Raw genomic sequence first — 26,325 nt, 5'->3', positions numbered from 1 at the left:
TACTGCGGGAAAGGTAAAGGGACCCCTGACCATTAGGTCCAGTCATGGCCAACTCTGGGGTTGCGGCGCTCATCTCGCTTTATTGGCCGAGGGAGCCGGCGTACAGCTTCCGGGTCATGTGGCCAGCATGACTAAGCCGCTTCTGGCGAACCAGAGCAGCGCACGGAAACACCGTTTACCTTCCTGCTGGAGCGGTACCTATTTATCTACTTGCACTTTGACGTGCTTTTGAACTGCTAGGTTGGCAGGAGCAGGGACTGAGCAATGGGAGCTCACCCTGTCGTGGGGATTTGAACCGCCAACCTTCTGATTGGCACGTCCTAGGCTCTGTGGTTTAACCCACAGCGCCAATGGTACAATGGTACCTCGGGTTAAGAACTTAATTCATTCCGGAGGTCCGTTCTTAACCTGAAACTGTTCTTAACCTGAAGCACCACTTTAGCTAATGGGGCTTCCCGCTGCCGCCGCGCTGCTGGAGCATGATTTCTGTTCTCATCCTGAAGCAAAGTTCTTAACCCGAGGTACTATTTCTGGGTTAGCGGAATCTGTTACCTGAAGCGTCTGTAATCCGAGGTACCACTGTAACTGGGAATTAGGAATAAAGGGCTGCATGCTACAATCAGCTGTTTTTGCCTACTGTCTACAAAAAACATTAGATGCATTTATTTCCACATTTGGCCACAAGGTGTCGGTTTTTCACCACAAACTATTCTGTCTGGCTGCTTCGCTTTTTTACTGTTTGTGTTTCTGCATATTATTTGCGAGATTATCCCTAACCCAAGGGACAGGTGGGGCTAGGGATAATCATCGAGGGGGAGGAAAACTAAATCACCAAGGAGGAGGATACTAAACCTCTGCTGCCTTGCGGGACATCTTCGGGAAAAGAAAATAATAATAATAATATTCCCCAAAATAAAACCAGGTTATTTATGTATGCGACGTCAGCAGCAAGGGTTATAGTGGCAAAACACTGGAAAGATAAAAATACACCCACTAAAGAGGAATGGGTAGTCAAATTGTGTGAGTACTTGGAGCTCACGAAGCTGACAGATGCAATAAGAGATAAACCTAAAAAGATGGTGAAAGAAGAATGGAAATGTTTAAATAATTATCTAGGGGACAAGGGTTCATCAAGAAAGACCTGGTTATGTTTAGAATGATACCGCATAGAGAAATGCTCCTGATACCAAGATGAAGGATTCTTTGGAATGCAGATAGAGAGAATTGATAAGAAAAATGATCTGTTGTGACCTTGATGGAAGCATACAATAGATGAGCCTTTTTGTGTTTTGCCTCATCTTGCTCTTTTTTTCTTTTTCTTTTCCCCCCTCCTCCTTTCCTTTTTATTTTTTGTTTCCCATAATGGCTTATGTTTTATGCCATGTACTTTGATATTTTTTGTAGTTTTTTAGCTTTTCTCATTATTATTAAGGAATCTTCTTTTGTAATTTTGGTTGTCTATATTTATATGTATTTGTTTAAAGCAAAATAAAAGTATTTAATAATAATAATAATAATAATAATAATAATAATAATAATAATTTATTTATACCCTGCCCATCTGGCTGGGTTTCCCCAGCCACTCTGGGTGGCTTCAAACAAAATATTAACACCCTTAAGACATTTGTTACAGTAAAATCTGGGTGCGGGGCTACTCTGCCACCCAGCTCGTCGGACTAAGTCTGCGGGTCCCTGCGGAAGAAAAATGAGCTCAGCCGGAGACAGGAGCAAGCTGCAGAAGATCCAAGTTTATTGCGCAACAGGTTCAAGGCGAGATTGAACAGTGAGAAAGGGGTGACATGAATTATTGAAACTTTCTTCCATGTCCCAGAATACAGTGCAAAATACATCCCAGTTACATCATGAATACATTAAGAAGAGGTTGGGTTACACAGATTACATCACGAATACATTAGGAAGAGGTTGGGTTACACCGGATTAACATATGGAGGAGGGAGGGGGGAATATGCAGAGCTGGAGATATGCGCAGATAAGCACATCCTGAGTACCTGATGAGAAGACAATGGTCCATGTATATGCATGGTCTGCCACCTGGCATCTCCCGGAGGAAGGGCTTGGCAGAGTGATTTGACAGGATTAGGGTCTTGACACCTTGCTTGAGGGATTATGGAGGACAGGGGAGGTGTCATGGAGTCCTAGAGAAACTGAGCAAATTGGCACGTTGATTTTCTATGAATTTTATAGATTTTAGTCCCTTTTGACATTGGCAATTGGAAATAAATGGATATATTGTAGCGAAGAAGAAGGTGAAGAAGACATGCCCCCCCTTCCGTATCACATTGAATGTTGTTTTGTGCACCTCCTTGGCAACTGCTGCAGCCCAGCTGGTGCTAAACCTCTTGCTCTGCTTTCCTTTGGACCACATCCGTGAGGCGAGGGAGGGGGGGTGTTTCTTATCCTCTGGGCAGCCCAGGACCTCTAAACACACTGCCAGGCTTGTGCCCCTCGGAGGTCACTTGGGTGCTGTTATTAACAGTTTTGGGCTTCACCCCTGGAGGCGCATTCCATTGTCAACAATCCCAACCCCACCTTCCCTTTTAGACACACCCTTTGGAGCAGGGAAGGGCAGCTATTCTTGCAAGGCCTGCCAGAAGGCAGTTGCTTCATGCAAGAGATAAGCGTATCTCACTTCAATTGCAAATGGGTTTGTTCCTTGGTGAGTAGAAGATCCAATCAAAGTCCCACTCCCGCTGGTAATGCTATTGCAAAAAAGGGCAATTCCTCAAAGGCTTTAGAAGCACAGACTCTCCCCATGCCTATCGGAATCTCAGCCTGAGGGTATCAAAATCTGTGAAGTTTGGCTCCGGCATAGCAGCCAACTCCTATAAAACATTTATTGGGGGCCAGCCCCCCTCCGCAAAGTGGATGGAAATTGCCATTCAAATGGTGTGTGTGTGCTGTGTCATGTGATCAGTTATCCACTGCCTCATCTGCAGATGTTGTGTGTCATCTTCTTTGGTGATCACTTGTAGCTGTGTAAGATTGTTTTCCATAAACACGGTTTTAACAATGAGTCCATAAGTGACCCTGGAGGCCAATTCTGGATCCACACGTCCTTCCACAGTGGGGACATTGGTTTCCGGGTGGGAGCTGATCACGGTGTGGATTTGCCAAGCGTGCCTTCCTCTTAGCACGTTTCTCCCTTGCGTCCTGAGTTCGAGTGTCTTCAAAGCCCATGACACCTTTGGTAAAGGCTGTACTCCAACTGGAGCGCTCGCAGGCCAGTGTTTCCCACTTGTCAGTGTTTATACTACATTTTTGGGGGATTTGCCTTGAGAGTCTTTGAACCTCTTATGTTGACCACCAGCATTACGCTTTCCATTTTTAAGTTTGGAATAGAGTAGTTGCTTTGGAAGAGGATAATCAGGCATCCTCACAACATGACCAGTCCAACGAAGTTGAGGTTGAAGAATCAGTGCTTCAACAGCATATTGCTGTTGCTCCTGGTTCCAACTTTTAAGCTGCTGTTCCGCTCCCTGCTTCCCCCAAAGAAAGGACAGACTAGCAGCTATGATTGTTGTTGATTGCAAATTATGTTTATTAAATGCAGTGCTTTTTTCTGGGAGTACGCAGGGGTACGCATACCCCGAAACATTTTGTGAATCTAAGTCTGGCCTCATTGAGGGGCAGTATTTCAATGTGGGTAGGAAAATGAGAGTACCCCGAAATATTTTTTTTTAGAAAAAAAAGCAAGCACTGATTATTTGTGAAATGCAATAAAATGCTTTTCTGAAATGCAGACACGCACTTGAATGCAGAATGCCGAATAAGAGCAGGGATGCGACCTTGCCTGAATTGATTGGCTCCCTGATTACAGTTGCCTCAATTCTCCATATATAGGGATAAGAATCGCAGATCTGCACTTTGGAGCCTCGCAAGAGCTGATTGGCTGCCAAGTGAAGCGGCGTTGGCCCGCCCCCGCTTCTCCATTCACAACCATTATCCATTCATCCACAGAGTTGCAGTCTCTGACTGGCTACATTTCTCGTGGCGGCGATTTTGATTTCGTTGCCTGCTGCTTCGGCTCCTCCTCTTGCTGCTCACCAGAGCTGCTCCGGATCAGGCAAAAAGGGGTCCCCTTGCTCCTCTCTCCGCCGGATTAGGAGCGCTACGAATTCCTGCTTTGGCCGGACGTGGAGACGGAAGGACACTCCGGCTCGGATCCGGTTTGCTCATCGATCTCGTCCCTCAAGATCTCTAGGTGAGAGAGATTTATTGCTCAATAGGCGCGCCTCACCCGGCAGGACCCTTTCCTAGCATGTTGCGCCGAAGATACGTGTACACGGTCGTGTGAATGGCTATTATTTTGCGATACCCCCCTCTCTTTCCTTTGCTCCCTATCTCTGCTCTGCCCGGACTCGGAAAAATAAAGGTAATCTTTTTCTCCGACCCCATTTGCCAGATCCGGATCAAGGAGTTGAGCGCGATTTTTGGCTCAACAAGTTCGCGCGTAACGCTGCGGGCTCCTTGCGTGCGGATGGCCTCGCGTGTACACGATACGTGTGGGTGCGTTTTATTTAGCGATGGGAAGATGAATGACGGTGGTTCTTCCCCCCCTGGCCTCGGTTTTGTCCTTCCTGGACATCACTGGCGATTCTTTAAAAGAATCGGGACTGCAGGTCTCTTTCCGCGAGCTGAGTGAGCTATAGAAAACCTGTGTATGAAATGAAGGGTTCAGATTTCTTACAAATTGCTGTTAAATTAGAAAGAAAAACGGGGCGGGGTGGGGGGAGAGGCAGATGAATTTCTCAAGAAGCCGGAACTTCAATGTGCGTGTCCGTCTTCTCTCATCTGCTTTGCGTGCAGAAGGTCCCGGGTTCAAATCCTGCATCTCCAGGTGCGGGTTTTTGGGACGCGCGGGTGGGGGAGTTTAGCTCCCAAAAATTCCAGCGCCATCCACGCTCTTTTTAGCACTTCCCACGATTGGCAGCGACGTGTTTGTGTTGCTGGATGTTTGTGTTATTTGTGTTGCTGGATGGGTGTTTTAGGACTTTCCTATCGCACGCGGTTTTGCTTTGTGTTTACACCTGGATTTTAGCCGGTTTAACCTCTCCATCTTTTACTTTGCTAATTCGATAGGAGCCACGTTTTTGTACACAGCAGCTAAGAAACGCGGCAGATAATACGGCGTCCTCTTTGTAATCTACATCATGGGAACCATCCCCATGATTTTTAAAAATGAAGTTAAAAGTGCCTCTCTCACATCCAGCCCCCGGTTTACCTCCTTTCCCATGTCGTTTAAACATAAACCTTTATTGTCAATTGCCTAGAGGATTTTAATTTAAAAAGTGGTGTGTGTGTTAAATAAAATAAAATACAAACGAAGCTGTTTCTGGACCAGGGATTTTCCAACAAGCTTCAGTGGCAAGCTTAAAAATATCCATGTTGATTTTCGATTGTATTTTGTGAATTACTTGGAATGCAAATGGCAAACATTAAAATACCATTCAAGAAAAAATATATATGAAGGAACAAAATGCAATTGAAAACCATTGAACACAGGAGGAATCTGTCCCCCTTTGTGATGAGATCTGCCTTTCCTAAATACTTGAGGGAGGGTGATCATCTTTCTTTCCAGGGTGTAGGAGATGCATTTCTATGATCCCACATATAAAATGTAATAAAACGTCAAACATTAAAAGCTTCCCAATACAGGGCTGCCTTCTGATGTCTTCTAAAAGTTGTGTATTTCCTTCATCTCCTTGGCATCTGATGGGAGGGCCTTGCACAGGGCGGGTCCCACTGCTGAGAAGGTCCATGCGGATGGGGCAGGGCTTACTTTTCCCATTTCAGATTAAAGTTCACAGGGACCCTAACTCTGCTCCATCTCTCTTCCAGGTGCGGCTGCTTCTGGAGAAGGAGAGTGGTCCCTCACAACAGGAGTGGAGCCATGGCTGAGGAGAGGTACAGGAAGAGGATCCGGAGTGAAGTCACCTGCTCCATCTGCCTCAGTTACTTTACTCGTCCGGTGGAACTGGGCTGCAGGCACAACTTCTGCGAAACCTGCATCTTGAGGTGCTGGGAGGAGTCTGGTGAGAGAACCAGGTGCCCCGAGTGCAGAAAGGCTGTCAAAACAGACTACAAGCAAAACAGGCTTCTCACAAATATGGTTGGAATCATCAGTGAGTGGGATCATTCTGAGGAGAGAGAGGCTCAAAGGAGGCGCTCGGATTGTCAGAGGCACCAGAAGACCCTGGACCTCTTTTGCCGGGACGACGAAGCCCCCTTCTGTGGGGAGTGTGACACATCCCAAGGGCACAGCGGCCACAGGGTGGTTCCTGTGGAAGAAGCCGCCCAAGACTACAAGGTAAGAATGAACCATTAATAGGAACGGCTAGTATATATGATGGAATTAAAATCATAGAATTGTAGACTTGGAAAAGATCCTGAGGATCTAGTCCAACCCACAACAATGCAGGAATATGCAGTTGTCCCATAAGGGGATCGGACCTGCAATCTTCATATTATAAGCACCATGCTCTAACCAAAGTGAGCCATTCAGCAATCAAGGTTAAAGGCTGTCCATAAACCACTGTCTCCTCTGAGTGAGTGTTTATCCCTCTAATCCTAGGTGTGAGGGAGGCAGTCTGCTGTCAACTGACTCTGCTCATGCTCAGGAGGCCTCTCATCTAATTATTTTACACATCCTAAGATAGATATTGGCTTTTATGGGACTGAGGCTTGTTTTGCCTTATAAGACTCCACTAGATGTGTATATTAGGTATGATTGTGTAAAAAAATGATAATTAAGCTGATATAGAAAGATTGAACAATGTTAAGGTGGCCTTTCTAGGAAAAATAAATGCAGCTCAAATGAGTTTGCAAACTGCCTTTCCTGTTTCAGAATCTAATTCAAAGAGCAGAGCAAGGATTGCAAGTCAGGAAATAACTAATACATTGATTTATTTGGGATGGAAAGAAATGTACAATTGCTTTAAAAAGGCAATCAAATAATAAAATCTAGGAAGATGGCAGTTTGGGCATCTCAGAGATGCTTGCTGTTATAAAGTGGGAGTTGTGCAGTAGTTGGCATACTGGCGTAAATTTAAGATAAATATTTTAGGCGCACAAAAGACAATGCAATGAAAAGTTGTAATAAAAATTTTAAGGTCACACACACACACACACACATATACTTCATAAATGTACCAAGCAAACACTCACATAAATATATAAACCACAAGTCTGAAGCAGCACAGGAAGACAGTCCTGAAACCATTTTGACTCCTAAACTGACCAAATGTTTTCCCTGCAAGGAGGGAGGGGGTGAGGGAACCTTCCCATTGTCTCAGGAATTGGGTAATCACCATCTCAAAGAAATGGCCAGACTACCAGGAAAGGCTATCAGATAACCTGGCAGACAGGAAAAACAACAACATTCAAATTCCTGTTGCAGATCACCTTTTCTGTGATGTAGCTATGATGATTGTGGGGAGTGGTCTTGGGCTCCAGGGCAGGGAATTTCAAAATGTCTATATAAGGGTGGGCACACCTTTGTTCTGGGTCCTCCTCCGCTCTCCTGCGTGTGGGGGAGCACCCTGTTGCAACAGCTTTAATAAAGATCAGGCTTACTAGCTGCTTTGCTTCTCAATATTCTCTGGTTGGCCTCTGTTATTTTCTCCTACCGATGGAGAACCTACAAAGGACTCTATAAGGGCAGATTTTGTTTGCAACAGTGTCAAAGGAGAATAGGAAAAAATAGTGTGATGGATCAGATCAAGAGGTGAAGATTTCTCCCCTTGGTTGTATTTCCATGTTAGCAAATCTATTTATATATACAGATACTGCCCTTCACAAAAAAACCCAACAACATTAGAGGCATAAAACAACGCTGCTTTCTCCTGTTGCCAGCCCTAAACTATGCAAAGAACTCAAGATTCGTGAGTTTTAAACCAGTTGTATTAATATAAGTCTGTCACTGGTGCTTGATCTTAGGCTATTAGTGCAGGACCCGGTGTGCTGTTTCACAGGAGGAGCAGATTTCAGATTTACAGTCAAAGTTGAGATCCACGTGCTTGGATAAATGCAAGATCTTTTTTTTTATTTTTACAAAGCAAGCCGTTTGTTCCCACAGCATTAACCAAACAACACCCTCCCCTCGCCATGCTGCTGCTACAATCAACTAAATCTCAATTTTTATCATAGTTCTCACTTCATTGCAAGTGTTTTTAAAATCCTGCCAATGTTTTCAATTGTTTACAATGTTCTTTCAAGTAACTTAAAAAAATTCTCCATTATTGAGTAAATGTATTGTCCTCTTGATCTCTGATCTTCCCGATCGTTTTCGCCAATTCAGTGTAGTCCATCATCTTTATCAGCCATTCTTCTTATGTAGGTAAGTTGTCCTCCTTCCATCTTTGGACAAGTAGCTTCCGAGCAGCTGTTGTGGCATACATAAATAGTCTCTTTAAATCCTTCGGTATTTCTGGACCTAAAATTCCAAATAAAAAAGCTTCAGGTTTTTTTAACAAAAGTTATTTTAAACATATTTTTCAGCTCATTATAAATCATTTCCCAATATGCTCCCCCCCCACATGTCCACATCCTTCCTTCTGTTTACACTTCCAACATGTATCTGTGGCAGTTCTATACATTTTTGTCAATTTAGTAGGAGTTAGGTACCAACGATACATCATTTTCCTATACATGTAATTCTCTTTCAACGTATAACATGCTGTAAATTTTAGATCTTCCCTCCATATTTTTCCCCATGATGCCAATTGGATATTATATCCAATGTCCCTTGCCCATTGTATCACTACTGATTTCACTTCATCTTTAGTATACCATTCTAACAACAATTTATACATTTTTGAAACCAATTTTAAATTATTCTCCAATAATTCCTTTTTGAACCTTGAAGTTTCTGTATTAAAACCATTCCTTCTATCTTTCATAAACACATCATTTAGTCGGTGGCATTGCAGCCAGTATGTTACCAAATGTCCTCCATTTTTTATTTTCAATTGATCATCTACTTCAAATAACAACTCTTTATAAGTCACCCACTCACTTTTTGCATTAAGTTTTTTCACAGATAACGCCTCCAGTGGTGAGAGCCACCAGGATGTTTCTGTTCCAATATTTTTTTTTATTTCTCCCACAGTTGGTAGATCTATGTTCTTACCATGTGGTTTAGGAAACCTTTATGCACTTTTGTCTTTTCATACCATAAATATGCATGCCAACCAAATCTATTGTTATGACCTTCTAAATCCAAAATAACCACATTCTTTAAATCAATCCAGTCCTGCAGCCAGCATAGACAGGACACCTCATAGTATATTCTCAAATCTGGCAGGGAGAAACCACTTCTTTCCTTAGTACAGTAGTACCTCCAGTTACGAAAGGGATCCATTCCGGAGGCCCGGCTGCATCCTGAAAGAACCACAACTAGACTGCCGTTTCTGTGCAGGCACGCAGTGTGATTTGGCTCTTCTGCACAGGCGTGAGCAGCGAAACCTGGAAGTAACCCGTTCTGGTACTTCCGGGTTGCTGTGGGACGCAACTTGAAAAGACGCAACATGAAGTAGATGCAAAACGGGGTATGACTGTATTTGTTAACAATTTATACTTTATTCTTGGTTTTCTTCCCTTGCCAGAATAAATTTAGAGATAGCTCAACATTTCTCCATAACACTCATCAGTTGCAACTCTTGTAGGCTCAATACTCTGGATGGAAGAAGCAGGCTCTTAAATATAAAAAACGGGAACAATAACATAATTCAACTGTCCTCTCTCTTTCCTTTCCTTTTCTTCTCTCTGTCTCACGGATGATTATGATAGTTATTGCCTAGAAACCTCTCACCAGGACCCAAATGGGAACTTTGGCTTTTCTTTTCAGGATCAGCTCTGCAGGGGCCTGGAGACTCTGAAGGGGCTGAAGGCAGAAAACCTGAGGTATAATAGAAGAACAGAAGACACCATTCAAAACCTGCTTGTAAGTGTCGCTCTTACTGGGAAGTAAGCAAATAATCAAAAGAACTAATGTCTGGTGGGGGGATAAAAAATTACATCCTGAAGCCATCAGGCAGCTCCACTCTTTTGGATGTCTATTTATTTGGGGACACCTGTTCCGATGGGAAGGGAAATTTTCCTTTGCTTGAAAACTGACGCATTATCTGTGAAAATACAAAAATTCAGAAGCACCCAGCCTGTTCCCCTGCAGTAATCCTCAAACCCTCTTTATGCTGCAGAAGGAGTGGCAACGTTGCTAACAGCCTGTTTTTCTTTCCATCTTTCTTGCAGGAGAAACTAATGTCTCATAGGCAGAAGATGAAGGATGAATTTAAGCAACTACATTTGTTTCTGGAAAAATGGGAAAACCAGCTGCTGAAGGAGATGGAAGAGATGGAGAAAGAGATTACAAGGAAATTGAATGAGCAGCTAGGCTGGCTCTCCAGAGAACTTGACTCTCTTCAAAATATCATCCGGGAGCTGGAGGAGAAGCTTTGGCAGCCCCCCAGTGAATTCCTGCAGGTAGGAGAGTGGCATAAGCAGCCCAAGCTTTTCTCCAGGTCAAGGCCACGACCAGACCAGTCTCTGCCTCTGTCATTATTCACAAATGACGTTGCTTAGTTTTGTGGAGCTGGTAGCTGGTTCTCTTACGTTAGGTGCAGGAGCATTTAAGAGGACAAGCAGAGAATGTGCACCTTAATTTGTTACTTAACGATGATGGAATCAGATGTTTTCTGCTCTTGCCTGATGATGGGTCTGCTGCTGGCTCCCAAATTAGTGATGTTGCCTTCCTGGCCTGTTTGGGAGCTTCACAGAATCTGCTCTTGCCAAGAGGGGTCTGGCTTGGGTGAATCCCTTGGCCTGATCCCTGCAATGAACAGAGCCCTATTTTGTGCCTTTTAAGGTGTGGGACAGTTTGTCATTTCAGGGCTTCTTTTAAGAAGTTTTCCCTTCTGTGGTTATATTACCTGAGTTGGGCTGAAAATAGGTGGACCCTTGGTCTGATACCTTACTGGTCCTCTTTGGTTCCTGCTCAGGGCTTCATTTAAGAGGCTGTGCTCTGATTTTATGACATTACCCTGCTTGGACTGAGGCATGGGGCGTGGGCTTTGATGTATGGCCAGTCGTGGATGTTGAGTTCTCTTCTTTTTCTCTTTCCCCTGCAGGATATTAGAAGCACTTTGCAGAGGTAAGCAGATCCCTCTTCTTTTCCTTTGCGCTTTGCGGTTCTGTGAAGGATGTGGACTGCAGGAAAAACACCCGCTGTTCCCAAGGGGACAGTATGGTTCTTTGTGACCTCCAACTTTTAACAAATCAATAGGGGCCCACTTTTTCTAAAGTTCCTATTTTCACTTCCAAACTTCCTTTTCTCAGTTTTTATCTCTCGTTTAATTCTGATTCTCTTTCCTTTCTTTCTGTTTCCACCTGGTAGTCTCAACTGTCTTCCAAAACAGGGATGTATCTAAGAAAGCAACAAACCATTGTTCACACTTTTATTCCCTCCACTGCTTATTTCAATATACGTTTCATCTGTCCTCTTATTATTCACCTTGAAGCTGACCAGCCAGTTTCTTGAGACCTTTGTGATCCTCTCCCCTCTCCTCCTATTGATTCCTTTGGGAATTTGAGGTTGGATGGAGAGCCAGCTGGCATACTTAAACCTTTTATTTCTCCACAGGCATGAGGGTAGACAGACATTTGAGCCTCCCAAAATTTTCCCTCCTGAATTTATGTGGAAAATCGTGGACATCTTTGAAATATATCCATTTCTGAAAGCTGTTGTGGAGCAGTTCAAAGGTATTGGCAGCAAGAATTTCATTTTTTTTTTTTTAATATATATTTGTTCAAGTTTTTCAATACATAAACATATTTAAACAAATAACATTAATTATTTGACATCTTTTCATCATTACTTTGGACTCCCCCACGCCTCCCGCACACACTTACATCGTTAAAAAATTATTTCCAAACAAATTATCATTTTGTTCATAATCTTGGATTTGATCATTAGCGTATAGTTTAAACTTAAGTCTAATTTAGTGGTAGACAATTACTTCTACTCTGACATCCCAATCAACATTCAGCCAAATTACAATACTTTTGCAGATAAATCTTGAATTTCTTCCAGTCTTCTTCCATCCTCTCTTCTCCCAAGTCTCGAATTCTGCCGGTCATCTCAGCTAATTGCATATAATCCATCAGCTGCATCTGCCATTCTTCCAGCGTAGGTAGGTTTTGAGTTTTCCAGTTCTTAGCAATCAGTATCCTTGCTGCCGTTGTTGCATACATAAAAAATGTTCTGTCCTTCTTTAACACACTCTGGCCGACAATGCCCAAGAGGAAGGCCTCCGGTTTCTTAGTAAAGGTGTACCTAAACACCTTTTTTAACTCATTATATATCATCTCCCAAAAGGCCTTCACTCTCGGGCAAGTCCACCAGAGGTGAAAAAAAGTTCCTTCATTTTCCTTACATTTCCAACATTTATTGTCAGACGAATTGTATATTTTGGCCAATTTAACTGGGGTCATGTACCATCTATATATCATTTTCATTACATTTTCCTTCAAAGCATTACATGCAGTGAAGTTCAGCCCAGAGGTCCATAACCTTTCCCAGTCTTCAAACATAATATTATGCCCAATATCCTGTGCCCATTTTATCATTACCGATTTGACCATTTCGTCTTGTGTGTTCCATTTCAGCAACAAATTATACATCTTTGAAAGTACTTTAGTCTTAGGTTCTAACAGTTCAGTTTCCAACTTTGACTTCTCCACCTGGAATCCTAACTTTTTGTCATTTTTAAATACTTCTTTAATCTGAGCATAGTGTAACCAGTCTCGCACTTTATCTTTCATTTTCTCTAAACTCTGCAATTTCCAATTGTTACCATCTCTTTCTAATATCTCCCAATATTTTGACCAATTGGCCTCCATATTGGCTCTTTTTCGGGCCTTAGCCTCTAGGGGTGACAGCCACCTCGGAGTTTTATTCTCCAATAAGTCTTTGTATCTTATCCAGACATTAAATACTGCTTTCCTGACAATATGGTTCTTAAAGGCCTTGTTTGTCTTAACCTTGTCATACCATAAATATGCATGCCATCCAAATGCATTATTAAAACCTTCTAAATCTAATACATCCGTATCTTCAAGAAGTAGCCAATCTTTTAGCCAGCAGAAAGCTGCCGCTTCGTAATACAGCTTTAGGTCTGGCAGGGCAAAGCCCCCTCTTTCTTTCGCATCCGTTAATATCTTAAACTTAATTCTGGGCTTTTTGCCCTGCCAGACAAATTTGGAAATATCTTTCTGCCACTTCCGGAAACACTCTGTCTTGTCTACAATCTGTAGTGTCTGAAACAAAAATAACATTTTTGGCAATACATTCATCTTGATGGCAGCTATTCGGCCTAACAAAGAAAGTTTTAATCTTGACCAACTATCCAAGTCTCTCTTAATTTCTAACCAGCATTTTTCATAGTTATCTTTAAATAAACTCAGATTTTTTGCTGTTATGTTTACCCCCAGGTATTTCACTTTCTTGACCACCGTTAACTCTGTCTCCCTCTGAAACCGTTCCGACTCAGTATCTGTCAAATTTTTCCCCAGTACCTTGGTTTTTTGTTTATTCAATTTAAATCCCGCCACTCGACCAAAGTTTTGAATCAGTTGTAATACTCTTTTCGTACTAGATTCCGGCTCCTGTAATGTCAGAACTAGGTCATCTGCAAACGCTTTAAGTTTATATTGTTTCGCTCCGACCTGGATCCCTTCCACCAGCCGATCCCCTCTAATCATGTTCAGGAGCACTTCCAGAACCGAGATAAATAGTAGTGGGGAAATCGGGCAGCCTTGTCGTGTACCTTTTTCAATTTTGAACTCTTCTGTAACCACATTGTTAACTATCAGTTTAGCCTTTTGTTCTGAATATATTGCCTCAATCCCATTCTCAAACCCCCGTCCCACTCCCATTTCTTTTAGATTCCCCTTCATGAATTTCCAGGATATGTTGTCAAAGGCCTTCTCCGCGTCTATAAAGATTAAAACTGCTTTAGTGTTTATGTTTGTTTGCAAAAGTTCCAGTATATCTATAATGTTCCTTGTATTAGCATACATATGTCTACCTGGGAGAAAGCCTGCCTGGTCTTTATGAATTACTTCATTTAGAACTTTCTTGAATCTACGTGCCAAAACATCTGCAAATATTTTGTAATCCACATTTAAAAGGGAAATGGGACGGTAGTTCTTTAGTTGTGTCTTTTCACTTTCCGATTTTGGTATCAATGTGATAAAAGCTTCTTTCCATGATTCCGGCGCCCTCTTCCCCTCCATAATTTCATTGCTGACCTCCAACAATGGTTGTATCAGGTAGTCTTTCAATGTCTTATAGTAGATGGAGGTCAGCCCATCTGGCCCTGGCGATTTGCCCTGTTTCATGTTCTGGATGGCCTGCTCAATCTCTTGTCGTGTTATTTTACCATTCAAAATTGTTTTGTTTTCTTCTGACAGCTTTGCTAATCCATTTTTCTCCAAGAATTGTTTAATCTCAATTTCATCTTGTGGCCCTTGAGTATATAACTTTTTGAAATATTTCTGAAAACACTTTCTGATCTCTCCAGGGTTCTGGATGCTTCTTCCTTCAATCTCTAGGTTTGTTACCGTATTTAGTTTTTGTCTCTTCTTCAACTGCCAAGCTAGCAGCTTTCCACATTTGTTAGCCGATTCAAAAGTTTTTTGCTTCATTATTTTAATCTTCCATTCTATTTCCTGGTTTATCAATTTAGAATATTGTGCTTGATAAAGTTTAATTTCTCGTAGAATCGGCTGGGACTTTGGGTTAGATCTTAACTTCTTCTCTAGCTCTTTAATTCTTTCCAAAATTTTGTCCTTCCTTTCATTCTGTGATCTTTTCTTTATGGTATTCTGTTGTATCAGGAACCCTCTCATCACAGCCTTGCTTGCGTCCCATATAGTTCTTTTTTCCACCCTGGTGTTCATATTAACCTCAAAATAGTCCTTTAGAGTTTTTTGGGCCTTCTTTACAATCTCTTGATCTCTAAACAGGCCGTCATTCATCTTCCATCTAAAGGAGCCGGTTGGGATCAGTGTCATGTCCATTCTCAGTGCGTTGTGGTCGGAGCATGTCTTTGGGCAGATTTCCACCTTTCTAATCTTAGGTGCCAGACTTCTAGTTATCCATATTTGGTCGATTCTTGTCCAAGTCAGTTGGGCTTCAGAGAAGAATGTTCCTTCTCTTCCCAGGGGGTTTCTCACTCTCCAAATATCAATCCAGTCCATATTGTCAGTCATTTCAAAAAAGGTCTTTGGTAGTCTTCCCTCTTTAGTAACATTTTGATTCTGTGACTTATCCATGTTGGTTGATACGACTCCATTCATGTCTCCCATCATGATGATGTTGTTGTAATCCAGATAATCCAGCATAGTCTCATGCAACTTCTTATAAAAATCCGATTTTCCTTCATTTGGGGCATAGATTCCTAATATCAAAATTTTTTCTCCTTGATGTTGTATTTCTATTGCCAAAATTCTTCCATTTTCATCTTTAAACAGAAATTTAGGTGAAAGGCTCTCTTTTGCATAAATCACTACGCCTCTCTTTTTAACTGTGTCAGAAGATATAAATTCCTGGCCGAGTCTTTTATTTATTAACACTTTTCTGTGGAGCCTAATCACATGTGTTTCTTGTAAACAAATAATGTCCAATTGTTCCTTTTTTAAAATGTGAAAGATTTTTCTCCTTTTCTACGGACTGTTGCAGCCATTTATATTCCAGCTCAGAAGCTGCAGAGACATCCTGAATAAATCTGGTTATTCTTGCTGGGGTGGTACCTTGTTCTCCGGTCCTTGAGGGTCCAAGGGCGCAGGCTCCCCTGAAGGTTCGGGCCCTGGTGCTCCAAGTCCTTTGTGAAGATCTTCTCCGTGTGCTTCCAGAAACTTGTCTCTATCCTCCAGTGTTCTAATTTTGATCTTTTTCCCTCTGAAAGTAAAAGATAATCCTTGAGGAAACTCCCACCTGAAGATAATTGAGTTACTCCTCAACAATCTTGCTAGTTCCGTGTAGTCAGATCTAAGGTCCAACAGTTGTTTAGGGATATCCTTGTAAATTTCAATTCTCTTGTCCAGAATGTCCAGTGACTTCCCGTAGTGCAGGCCCAAAATCTTGTCCCTTTCCTCCTTGGATCTCAGTATAACCAAACAATCTCTGGGCTTCTCTTTCCTCCTAAATCTTCCAAGCCTGAAAGCAGATACTATTTTAAAGTCTTTTTCCTCTAACTTCCAAAACTTGGAAAATTCTTTGGTCAAAAACTCAATTAAATTGTCTTCTTCTACTTCTGGTATTGACCGTATCCTCAAGTTGGCCTCCCTGTTCCGCAGCTCTGTCATCAAAAAGTGAATCTGATGTTCTCCAACTTGTTTGCTGAGTGGTCTAACTTCTTTCTCCAATTCTCCCAATCTTTGACTAGTATCCTCAGCCAATTTCCGGTTTTCACCTACAGCCTCCTTCAACTCTCCAATGGATTGGACATTCTGTGCAACTTGTCCAGTTAATCTATTCAGACTTTCTGTATTCTGGTCAATTTTAGCTGTTTGCAAATCAACCTTTCTATCCAACGCCTCCAATTTTTCAAAAATTTTGTCTAAAACAGAAGCACTCCCTCCTGAGGCCATATCTTTCAATTGTAATTCTTCCGTTTCTCCCTCCCCTGCCTGTGACAGGGAAGCCGCCTCTATCTCAGGAGGCAAAGTGGAAGGCAAAGCAGGCACAGATGATCTACGCTGTGAGGCCGCAGATAAAGTTAAGGTTGTTTGTTTGGTTCTTCCCCTTTTCCTTGTTCCACTCATTCCAAAGTTATCTAAAGACCAAGGTCAAACTGAGTTGTTCCCATGAGAATGTAGAAGCCCAGATGCAACAGTCAAACAGAGGGCCGGGAAAAGGAAAGTAAAACAAAGTCACTGCTGTAAGTCCAAAATCCTCTAGAGGGAGCTTAAAATGTCTTAAGGGAGAAAGTCAAGTCCAATTCAAATTTATAGATCTAATTCAACATCCAACGACCTCCACAGAGTTAAATTTTTACAGAGTATACGTAAGGCAAAACAGTGTTTCAAACAGTGCCTAGACTGCAGATGTTTCAAAATAACAAGTTCCAGCTCAGAATGTTTCAAAGTCTAAATTCAAAGTATCCAATGTTGCAGACTGGTGCTCAGTTACTCAGGCAGCTCCAGCACCTGGGGTTCTTATTTAATTTGTAATCCACTGGTTCAACAGAAGAAAGATATCCTTGTTCCCAAATAAATCCAAAAGCCAACAGCTTAAAGTCTTTCTGCCCTAATAGCTATTTTAAATAGGTGCCAGCAATTGATTAAAGCATCGCTTTTAGTCTCCACTCCTCCTGTTCTTTGCTTTCAAGTTCAGTGTTAGCGGAAGACGGGCTTCCTGTTTATCGTCACTCCGCTTTCAGCCAAATTCCAAGTTTTAAATGTCTCCAAAAATTCTTAAAGTCCAGATTACTCACGGGTTGCAGCTTTTCCGAATTTGAAAATTGCAGGAAGAAAGGTCAGCGCTCACCGGCAACAGCAACGCGGCTTCGCTCCGTTGATTGCGCAACGACCCACAGCGCCGCTACCCCCTCCGCGATCCGGAGCCCCTTACGGGGTCCCTTCAACGTTTTGGGGGCTGCTTCTGGCGCCCGCCGGGTCCCGAGACTACAGGCTTCTGCCGCCTGTAGTTTTCCTTAGTGGGTCTCCGCTTCGCCGTAGCGGACGACCCGTTTTCAGCGGAGCTTCCCTCTCCTTACCAGGATCGGGCAGCCATTGCCGATCGCGCCGCCTCCGGAAGCTGGCAGCAAGAATTTCATGCTGGATATTGAATTGGTCCATATGGGGTTGAGGAAAAACTCAAGGTGTCCTCTGTAATGCTAGGAGAGCCAGAAAAATTGAACTTGAGGGTCAGTAGGGAAGGTAACTTTAAATTTCACTGAGGGGGAAAGGAGGTCCTGCAACCACAGCTCAAAATGCCATTTGCTGAGACTGCCTCTCTCAGCCTGGTGCCTTCTGTTTCCTTTGGACTCCAACTCCCATCAGCCCAGCTGATAATTGAAGTCCAACAACATTGTGAAGGCCACAACTTCCTCCTCTCTGGTCTACATCATCTAAGCATGAAGGCAACATGTTTATTTCTTCAGCAACAGTGTCTCACCCACATGCAGATTTATGCAGGGACACTTGAAAAAACTCACACACTTTTGTGGCTGAAGCTTTGTATGACTTAAGGCCCACTGAATTTGGTGAGGGGGTGTGTGCGCGCAAGAATATTGTGGTGAATTTAATGATCAGTTTGGTAGTTTCAATGACACTCTGTCACAACTCGTGTTTAGCCAGGCCTTAGGCTCCAACACTTTAAGGCAATAACCTTAAGAGGCAGCTTGCTAAGATTTTCAAAAGCAGACAGCAGCTATTCCTGCATATGCTGAGAGGCAAAAGTTCTCATAAGCAGAAGTCAAATGTGATTATTTGGAAACAAGTGAAAAGACAAACAAGGTTCTGGAAACCGAGGAATGGTTGAGGGAGTTAGGCATGTTTAGCCTGGAAAAAAGCAGATGAGAGAACGATATGGTAGCCATCTTCAAATATCTAAAGGGCATGTAAGTTGGAGCAAGATTGTCTTCTCCTGCTCTGGAGGGTAGGACTCAAACCATGATATCAACTGACTCTTTTTCTGTGCTATAACATTAATTAACACCACGACGGTGTGTGATGCTTAATCTCTCTTGCTTTCCATTTCACAGGCACTCTAACATCAGGACTCTCTCTGAAGAAAGGTAAGCTGAGGAGCCTCAATCAAGCAATCATTTTATTTGCACTTCCTCTTTCCAAAGTTAAGCCCATGATCAAGGGGGCTGGTGACATATAAATAATTACATAATAACACAAAATAGTCATATGCAATGAACAAAACATTAAAAAGTACACAACCAAATTGAACAACTTCCACCTAAATCATAAGATCTAAAATAAAGAGGTAACATAATAGCAGCAAAAGCCCTAACCGATGCCCAAACCCAAGAGTCTGTTTCACAGCCTCAGCTTTTGTAGCTGGAGTCAGTCTTGGCCAGGGGGAATAGGCTTGCAAGGCAGGGAGCAGGTCTTCAAGGGCTCACGGTCAAGATGGTCTGACAGAGAACCAGGAGGGAATGTGTGCTCTATCAGGACGCTTTCTGCTTCCATCATCCCTGCTAGCGGGCTCTGAAACCATCACTGCATTAACTAAGGATAGCGGGAAAAGTTATCCATCGGGGGAGCTGTTGCGGCCCATCTGCCAATAGCTGGTGGGGCCACAGTGGACACAACCAGTGTCCAAAGTCGCTCCTTTTCTAAGATCCCAACCTTTTCATTGCTCCCTTTCTTCGTCCTTGGTCAGTTGGCTGTTGGGAGAGAGAATGGTGGCTTCAAAGAGTTTTTGATTTTGGACAGAGGGCCAAAGCTGGGCTACGCTAGCAGCGAAGCCGCAGGGAGGCCCACAGTCCAGGCAGGAAAGGAACCCCCTTCCGCAATGATCCCTGGAGTGGATCTAAACTCACAATGTCTATCCTCCCAGCTGATTCCTCTTTTCTTTTCTCTTCCTTTGTCTCCTCGCGATGCCAATAGTAAGTGTAACTCTGGACCCAGACACCGCTCATCCCCACCTGATCCTGTCCGAGGATCGTCGAAGCGCGAGGTGGGGAGAGGCACATCAAGAGCTGCCGGACAATCCTGAGAGATTCAGCGGATGTCCCTTTGTGCTGGGCTGTGAGGAGTTTACAGCAGGGAGGCACTACTGGGAAGTCACCATGGATATTTCGGGTGAATGGGCTGTGGGGGTCACCAGGAAGTCTGTGAAGAGAAAGGGCATGCTCTCCTTTACCCCTGAGGAAGGCATCTGGGGACTGAGGCAGCTGCGTAGCCTGCCTGCTGCGAAGCTGAGGAGGATCCGGGTGGCTGTCAATTATGCAGGGCGCCGCATTCTCTTTTTTGATGCTGATACAGGCAAGGCATGCTATGTTACAATGGCTGAATTCTCTGGAGAGCCCCTTCTGCCTATATTTTGGGTGGGGCCAGAAACCTGCCTTGAACTGCCTCCGGTGACACACTAGCCTGGCCAGCCCTCCAGAAAAAAAAGAGAAACGTGTGGAAAAGTAACTTCCAGATTGTTCCTTGATTTTTTTAAAATCAAAGGATTGTGTGCGCTTCTGTGTGTAGATGACATTAAAGAGATGACGACAAGAATGTGTCAGATTATTTTTCCATTGCATATCTGCTTGCCTCACCTCATGGTCTTGGTGCCTGAGGATAAATCAGGCATCCCCCAAGACTTCTGGCCTAGGGGCACCTTTGCAATCCAGAAGACCATGGCAGGGAGCACAAATTACCACTTTCACAAAACAGAAACACGCAGTGTTAGAAAGCTTAGATATATAAGCTAATTCCAAATGGCACCTTAAACCTATGTTACCGTCGTCACAGTGGAATGTGCGGGCGCCATTTTGGCAGAGGCAATGCCATTCGTTATCATTATTATTCCTTTTCATTTCTATACTGCTTTTTAAAGAAAAAATCTCAAAGAGGTTTACAACACATTAAAACATTGATAAATCACCTCTTTTGCATACCTCAGAGTGGCTGGGGGAACCCAGCCAAATGGGCGGGGTAGAATTAATAAGAATAATTTATTATAGCTAGAGGGTCACCCAAGATTCACATGGTCACAGCTGGACCTGTGCCAGTCGCAAAACCTGCCTGGGGGATTTCTAATACTGCAAACAGGATGATCGCACAAACCCCCAACAAGAGGGAAAATGCCTAGAACGTTCTCTCTCTTTTTAAGGGGGGGGGGACATAAAAAAACACCTGCCAACCCCCTCTCAAAATATAGGAAGATGCAATGGAGTAACAGCACTTTCTCTCCCTAGGCCAGCCCTCTGTTTCCTTTTCCCTCAGGTGAAATCCCCAGTAGAGAACGAATCACGAGCGACAGTGGGCTTTTCTTTTGGGAAAACAGGTTGCAAACAAACTTGATTATAACAGGTGTAAACTAGGAGTTTTGGTTCTTCTTCCACTGAAATGTAACAAACAGTGTTGTTGCTTTTTATTAAAATGAGTACGGTTTCAAGTTGTAGGCTGTTCAGGCTTAAGGTTACTTTTTTACACATCTTCCATAGATCAGACTTCTCCACACACACTTCAGGAGCCTAGGATTTTAAGTGGACTGTTTCCTTACAGACCCCCAAATCCTCCTTTGCCTCAGAATCACGACTGCCCTTTCCTGTCAGAGTATTCCCTCTGAGGACCCTTTTTCACCGTGTGGGACGGTGTCTTTTCTATTTTAACAGTGTTCTGCGATTCAGAACTTGGGAATATATACTGTCAGTTCTCGGCTCTCCTCAGCTCTACCCCCTGTCAGAAGAAGAATCCCTCTCACAGACCCCATGAATCCCTCACACCTTCTGTCACTTCACTCCAACTGCCTCCTTTGGAACTCTGGCCAATCAGGAGCTGTTGCTAGGCGACTTTGCAGGCAGGGAGGGGGAAAAACACACTAGGTGACTCAACCAGCTCAGTAAACAAACTTTTCCGTCACAGAAGCTCCCCCCCTCAAACCCCATTCATTAAAGCATGAAACAAGGTGTCTGAAGGGGCGGTTGTGCCCAGGGGTGCGTCACTGGGGACTCCAGCACCACCAAACAGCAGCCCATAAATATAAAGTCCTTTGGGCATCATCAGTCTGAGGGGTGAGCTTCCTTCACTCCTCAGTTTGTAGTCCACACTCAAGGCTGCCCAGAAAATACAGAGTAACTCTGGTATCCTCATAATACTATTTATTGCTATCTTGCGTGGAAAGACACACTTTGCTTCGCAGGAGCCGCATTACATCCAAAGCCTCTCTCCACTCCAAGACTGAGAGGCAAACCCTGCCCAGGCATCATGCTTCAGTTGGCTGGGCCTTTCCCCTTGAATTTGAACTCTATCCCTGGACAAATTATCTCTGCCGCCTCTCCTTGTATGCCTCAGGCCAGCAAGGTCAGCAACCTTTTTCAGCAGTGGGCCTTTTTCAACCCCTGTCCGTCAGACCTTGTGGGGGGCCGGACTATATATTTTTTTTGGGGGGGGGGGATGACTGAATTCCTATGCCCCACAAATAACCCAGAGATGCATTTTAAATAAAAGCACACATTCTCCTCATGTAAAAACACCAGGCAGGCCCCACAAATAACCCAGAGATGCATTTTAAATCAAAGGACACATTCGGCTCATGTAAAAACACGCTGATTCCCGGACCGTCTGCGGGCCGGATTGAGAAGGCGATTGGGCTGGATCCGGCCCCCGGGCCTTAGGTTGCCTACCCCTGCCCCAGGCCCTGCTCTCTTCACGGAGGACGTGATCACAAGCTACCATGGCTGCGCGCTCCCTTCCCTGACAGAGGCAGCAGGCCCCTGAACTGCGGGGAAGTGTGAGCATCAGAATTCTGCAGGGCTCCGGGCCGGGCTTATGCGCTTCCTCCATCTTCCCCAAGTCCCTTCAACATCTCCACAGAACTCTTTTCTTTGCAATGAAGCCTTTGGCTTTCCCTCCTTCGGTGGACCTGTTCAACTGCAGCTTTTCTCTCTCAAGATCAGGGGTCGGCAAACTTTTTCAGCAGGGGGCCGGTCCACTGGCCCTCAGACCTTGTGGGGGGCCGGACTATATGGGGGGAAATGAACAAATTCCTATGCCCCACAAATAACCCAGAGATGCATTTTAAATAAAAGGACACATGCTACTCATGTAAAAACATGCTGGTTCCCTGACCGTCTGCAGGCCGGATTGAGAAAGCGATTGGGCTGCATCCGGTCCCCGGGCCTTAGGTTGCCTACCCATGCTCTAGACCAAGTGAGAGGAATCTTTAGCCCTCCTGATGCTGAAAGCTATTGTGGTGTCGTGGTTAGAGTACAGTGGTACCTTGGGTTAAGTACTTAATTCGTTCTGGAGGTCCATTCTTAACCTGAAACTGTTCTTAACCTGAAGCACCAGTTTAGCTAATGGGGCCTCCTGCTGCTGCCGTGCCGCCAGAGCATGATTTCTGTTCTCATCCTGAAGCAAAGTTCTTAACCCGAGGTACTATTTCTGGGTTAGCGGAGTTTGTAACCTGAAGTGTCTGTAACCCGAAGCGTATGTAACCCGAGGTACTGTACTGGAGTAGGAGACCCGGGTTCAAATTCACACTGAGCCTTCAAGCTCACTGGGTGACCTTGGGCCACTCACAGCCTCTCAGCCTAATCTACATCACAGGGTTTTTGTTGGAGAAAAGGGTGGGGTAATGAATGAATGAATAGAACTACAATTCCCATAATTCCCAGCAAGCATTGGCAATGGGAGTTTGGTTTAATGGCCCCTGAAGGGAGTCCCTTGAGATCTTTTGTTAAAGGGTGGTATGTAAACCTAATTAATAAATAAGGGCGAACGGTTCCACAGACCTCCTGCTCTACATGACTGTTTTGATGGACAGATCAGCAGCCGCTTGGAGATTTTGAAGGAGAGGAAAACACTTCTGGTCTATAAAGCAGAAACAGAAATTGAAAGCACCTGTTTGTCAGTATCACTAGGGCTTGGAAATATAAGTCCTAGAAGCATGGGTGTAGCCAAGGGGGGCAGGGTAAATATACATAGCAAATTAAGCTTCTGCCCCCCCCCCCCAAAAAAAGACCTGTCACCCTAACAAAAAACCTGAATACGCTCAGGCCTAGAAACAATTTTTTGGGGGTGTACAGTTAAATATTAAATTAATAATAGTAATAACAATAATAATAATTTTATTCATACACGACCCATCCGGCTGGGTTTGGGGTCTGAAGCACCTTTTCCTACAACAGATTATACACCCCCATACGCTGTTTGAAGATCCAGTAAAATCTCTCATATTGTTGCAGAAATAAATGGATACACAATACTACGCGCCCCCAAGAGGGGGTTGCCAAGGTTTGCTTTGTCTCTTTTTAAAAAAGAGAAGATTTATGGGTTGTCGTTTGGTGCTGCAGTCCCCAGTGACGCACCCCTGGGTACAACACCCCTAAAATGAGGCTGCATTTTAATATTTTAATGTTTCAATATTTTAATGTTGTCTTTTAATCTTGTTTTTAAGTTGTATTTATTCAACTTCTTTTTATTATTGCTTGTTAGCCGCCCCGAGCCCGGCCTTGGCTGGGGAGGGCGGGGTATAAATAAAAATTATTATTATTATTATTACTTTATTCTATTTTAATGAATGGGATTGGAGGGGGGAGCTTCCTGTATTTTGAAAGGGGGTGGCCAGGGTCTTTTTTGTCTCTTTAAAAATAAGAATGTTCTAGGCATTTCCCCTCTTGCTGGGGGTTTGTGTGATCATCCCGTTTGCAGTGTTAGAAATCCCCCAGGCAGCTTTTGCAACTGGCACAGGTCCAATTGCGACCACATGAATTCTGGATGGCCTCTCTAGCTAGCTTTCTTCTTTTTAATTGTTTTTTAACTTGTAAAATCAAATAAAAAGTAAGGAAGAGAAAAGATTATCACATTACCAAACAGAGAAATTTCTCTGAATCCCTCGACTTCCCACCTTCCCCTCTATGGGTCCTATTGTCTACATTTTCAACTACATATTATTACATAATCCATATTTTCTATCTCTCCATAATATACATCATATTAGTTACATTACAGGTGTTATTAAAATCCTGCTAATGTTTTCATCTGCTTACAGTGGTCCCCTAAATAAATTATAAACTTTCCCCATTCTTTCTTGAAATTATTGTCTTCTTGGCTCCTGAGCTTTCTGGTCAGTTTTGCCATTTCGACATATTATAACAGCTTGATTTGCCATTCCTCTCTGGCCACTCTAGCTTTCTTAAGGAGGTATGCAAAAGAGATTATTTATCAATGTTTTAATGTGCTGTAAACCTCCTTGAGATTTTTTATTTAAAATATAAAGCGGTATAAAAACAAAATAGGAATGATAATAAAAAATTGCATTGCCTCTCCCAAAATGGCGCCCATACATTCCATTGTGGTGACTGTAACATAGGTTACATTTGGCGATTCGCTTATATATCTAAGCTGCGTGTTTCTGTTTTGTGAAATTGGTAATTTGTTATCCCTGCCATGGTCTCCTGGATTGCCAAAGCTGCCCCTAGGCCAGAATTCTTGGGGGACGCCTGATTTATCCTCAGGCACCAAGACCATGAGGCAAGTCAAGCCAAGCAGATATGCAATGGAAAAATAAAAAATCTGACACATTCTAGCACTTGTCATCTCTTTAATGCCATCTACACACAGAAGCGCACACAATCCTTTGATATTTTTTTTTAAATCAAGAAACGATCTGGAAGTTTTCCACACGTTTCTCTTCCTTTTCTGGAGGGGTGGCCAGACTAGTGTGTCACCGGAGGCAGTTCAAAGCAAGTTTCCGGCCCCATGCAAAAGATGGGCAGAAGGGGCTCCCCAGAGAATTCAGCGTTTGCAAAGGTCTTGAGTAATTCTCCTGTATCAGCATCAAAAAAGAGAATTTGGCGCCCTGCATAGTTAACAGTCGCCCGGAACCTCCTCAGCTTTGGCGCAGGACGCGGCAGAGAGCGGCGGGTAGACCTGCCCTTGCATTCTGTCTGCCCCATTCCCCAGATGCCTACACCAGGGTAAAAGCTGTCCAAGCCCTTTCTCCTCACAGACTTCCGGGCGACCCCCACAGCCCAGATGCCCTCAGTTCCTATGGTGGCTTCCCAGCAGTGCCTCCCTGCTGTAAACTCCTCACACCCCAGCACGAAGGGACGTCCGCTGAATCTCTCAGGATTGTCCGGCAGCTCTTGATGTGCCTCTTCCCACCTCGCGCTTCGACGATCCTCAGACACGATCAGCTGGGGATGAGCGGTTTCCGGGTCCAGAGCTACACTTGCTATTAGCGTCGCGAGGAGACAAAGGAAGAGAAAAGAAAAGAAAAGAAAAGAAAAGAAAAGAAAAGAAAAGAGGAATCGGCTGGGAGGATAGACATTGTGAGCTTAGATCCACTCCAGGGATCATTGCGGAAGGGGGTTCCTTTCCTGCCTGGACTGTGGGCCTCCCCTGGGCTTCGCTGCAAGGGTGGCCCAGCTTTGGCCCTCTGTCCAATTTCAAAAGCTCTTTGAAGCCACCATTCTCTCTCCCAATAGCCAACTGGCCAAGGACGAAGAAGGGGAGCAATAAAAAAGTTGGGATCTCAGAAAAGGAGCGACTTTGGACTCTGGTTGTGTTCACTGTGGCCCCACCAGCTATCGGCACATTGGCCCCAACAGCTCCCTCTGATGGATAACT

At 43.8% G+C, this 26,325-nt stretch overlaps 2 protein-coding genes and 1 long non-coding RNA gene across 3 annotated transcripts in view; 2 read left to right on the top strand and 1 right to left on the bottom strand.

Moving 5' to 3' along the window:
- The window catches only part of LOC308470251, a 66,216-nt gene extending 64,755 nt beyond the window's left edge, over nucleotides 1–1,461 (bottom strand). The window contains exon 1 of the long non-coding RNA XR_013982304.1: nucleotides 4–1,461. This is a non-coding gene — a long non-coding RNA (uncharacterized lncRNA). The remainder of the gene's footprint in view (nucleotides 1–3) is intronic.
- The window catches only part of LOC308470041 (E3 ubiquitin-protein ligase TRIM17-like), a 122,544-nt gene that overhangs the window by 73,862 nt on the left and 22,357 nt on the right, over nucleotides 1–26,325 (top strand). The window lies entirely within an intron of this gene.
- On the top strand, nucleotides 9,912–20,260 carry LOC308470021 (E3 ubiquitin-protein ligase TRIM7-like). The gene is made up of 6 exons (XM_080993233.1): nucleotides 9,912–9,961; nucleotides 10,270–10,500; nucleotides 11,145–11,167; nucleotides 11,657–11,775; nucleotides 18,786–18,818; nucleotides 19,645–20,260. Exons 2-6 carry the CDS (start codon nucleotides 10,279–10,281, stop codon nucleotides 20,127–20,129), a joined length of 882 nt encoding a protein of 293 aa, XP_080849359.1. The 5' UTR covers nucleotides 9,912–9,961; nucleotides 10,270–10,278; the 3' UTR covers nucleotides 20,130–20,260.

Source organism: Podarcis pityusensis (genome assembly GCF_964106645.2).
Source record: "Podarcis pityusensis genome assembly, chromosome: 2".
NCBI lineage: Eukaryota > Metazoa > Chordata > Lepidosauria > Squamata > Lacertidae > Podarcis > Podarcis pityusensis.
The sequence above is the reverse complement of the archived record's forward strand: the minus strand, read 5'-3'. Positions and strand labels throughout refer to the sequence as shown.

What these genes read in the sequence shown, in the direction of transcription:
- LOC308470021 (XM_080993233.1), top strand. Translation starts at nt 10,279, where the DNA reads ATGTCTCATAGGCAGAAGATGAAGGATGAATTTAAGCAACTACATTTG. An exon ending in CCCCCAGTGAATTCCTGCAG is followed by an intron (nt 10,501 to 11,144) that starts GTAGGAGAGTGG and finishes TTTCCCCTGCAG; the next exon opens with GATATTAGAAGCACTTTGCA. An exon ending in AGGACTCTCTCTGAAGAAAG is followed by an intron (nt 18,819 to 19,644) that starts GTAAGCTGAGGA and finishes CGATGCCAATAG; the next exon opens with TAAGTGTAACTCTGGACCCA.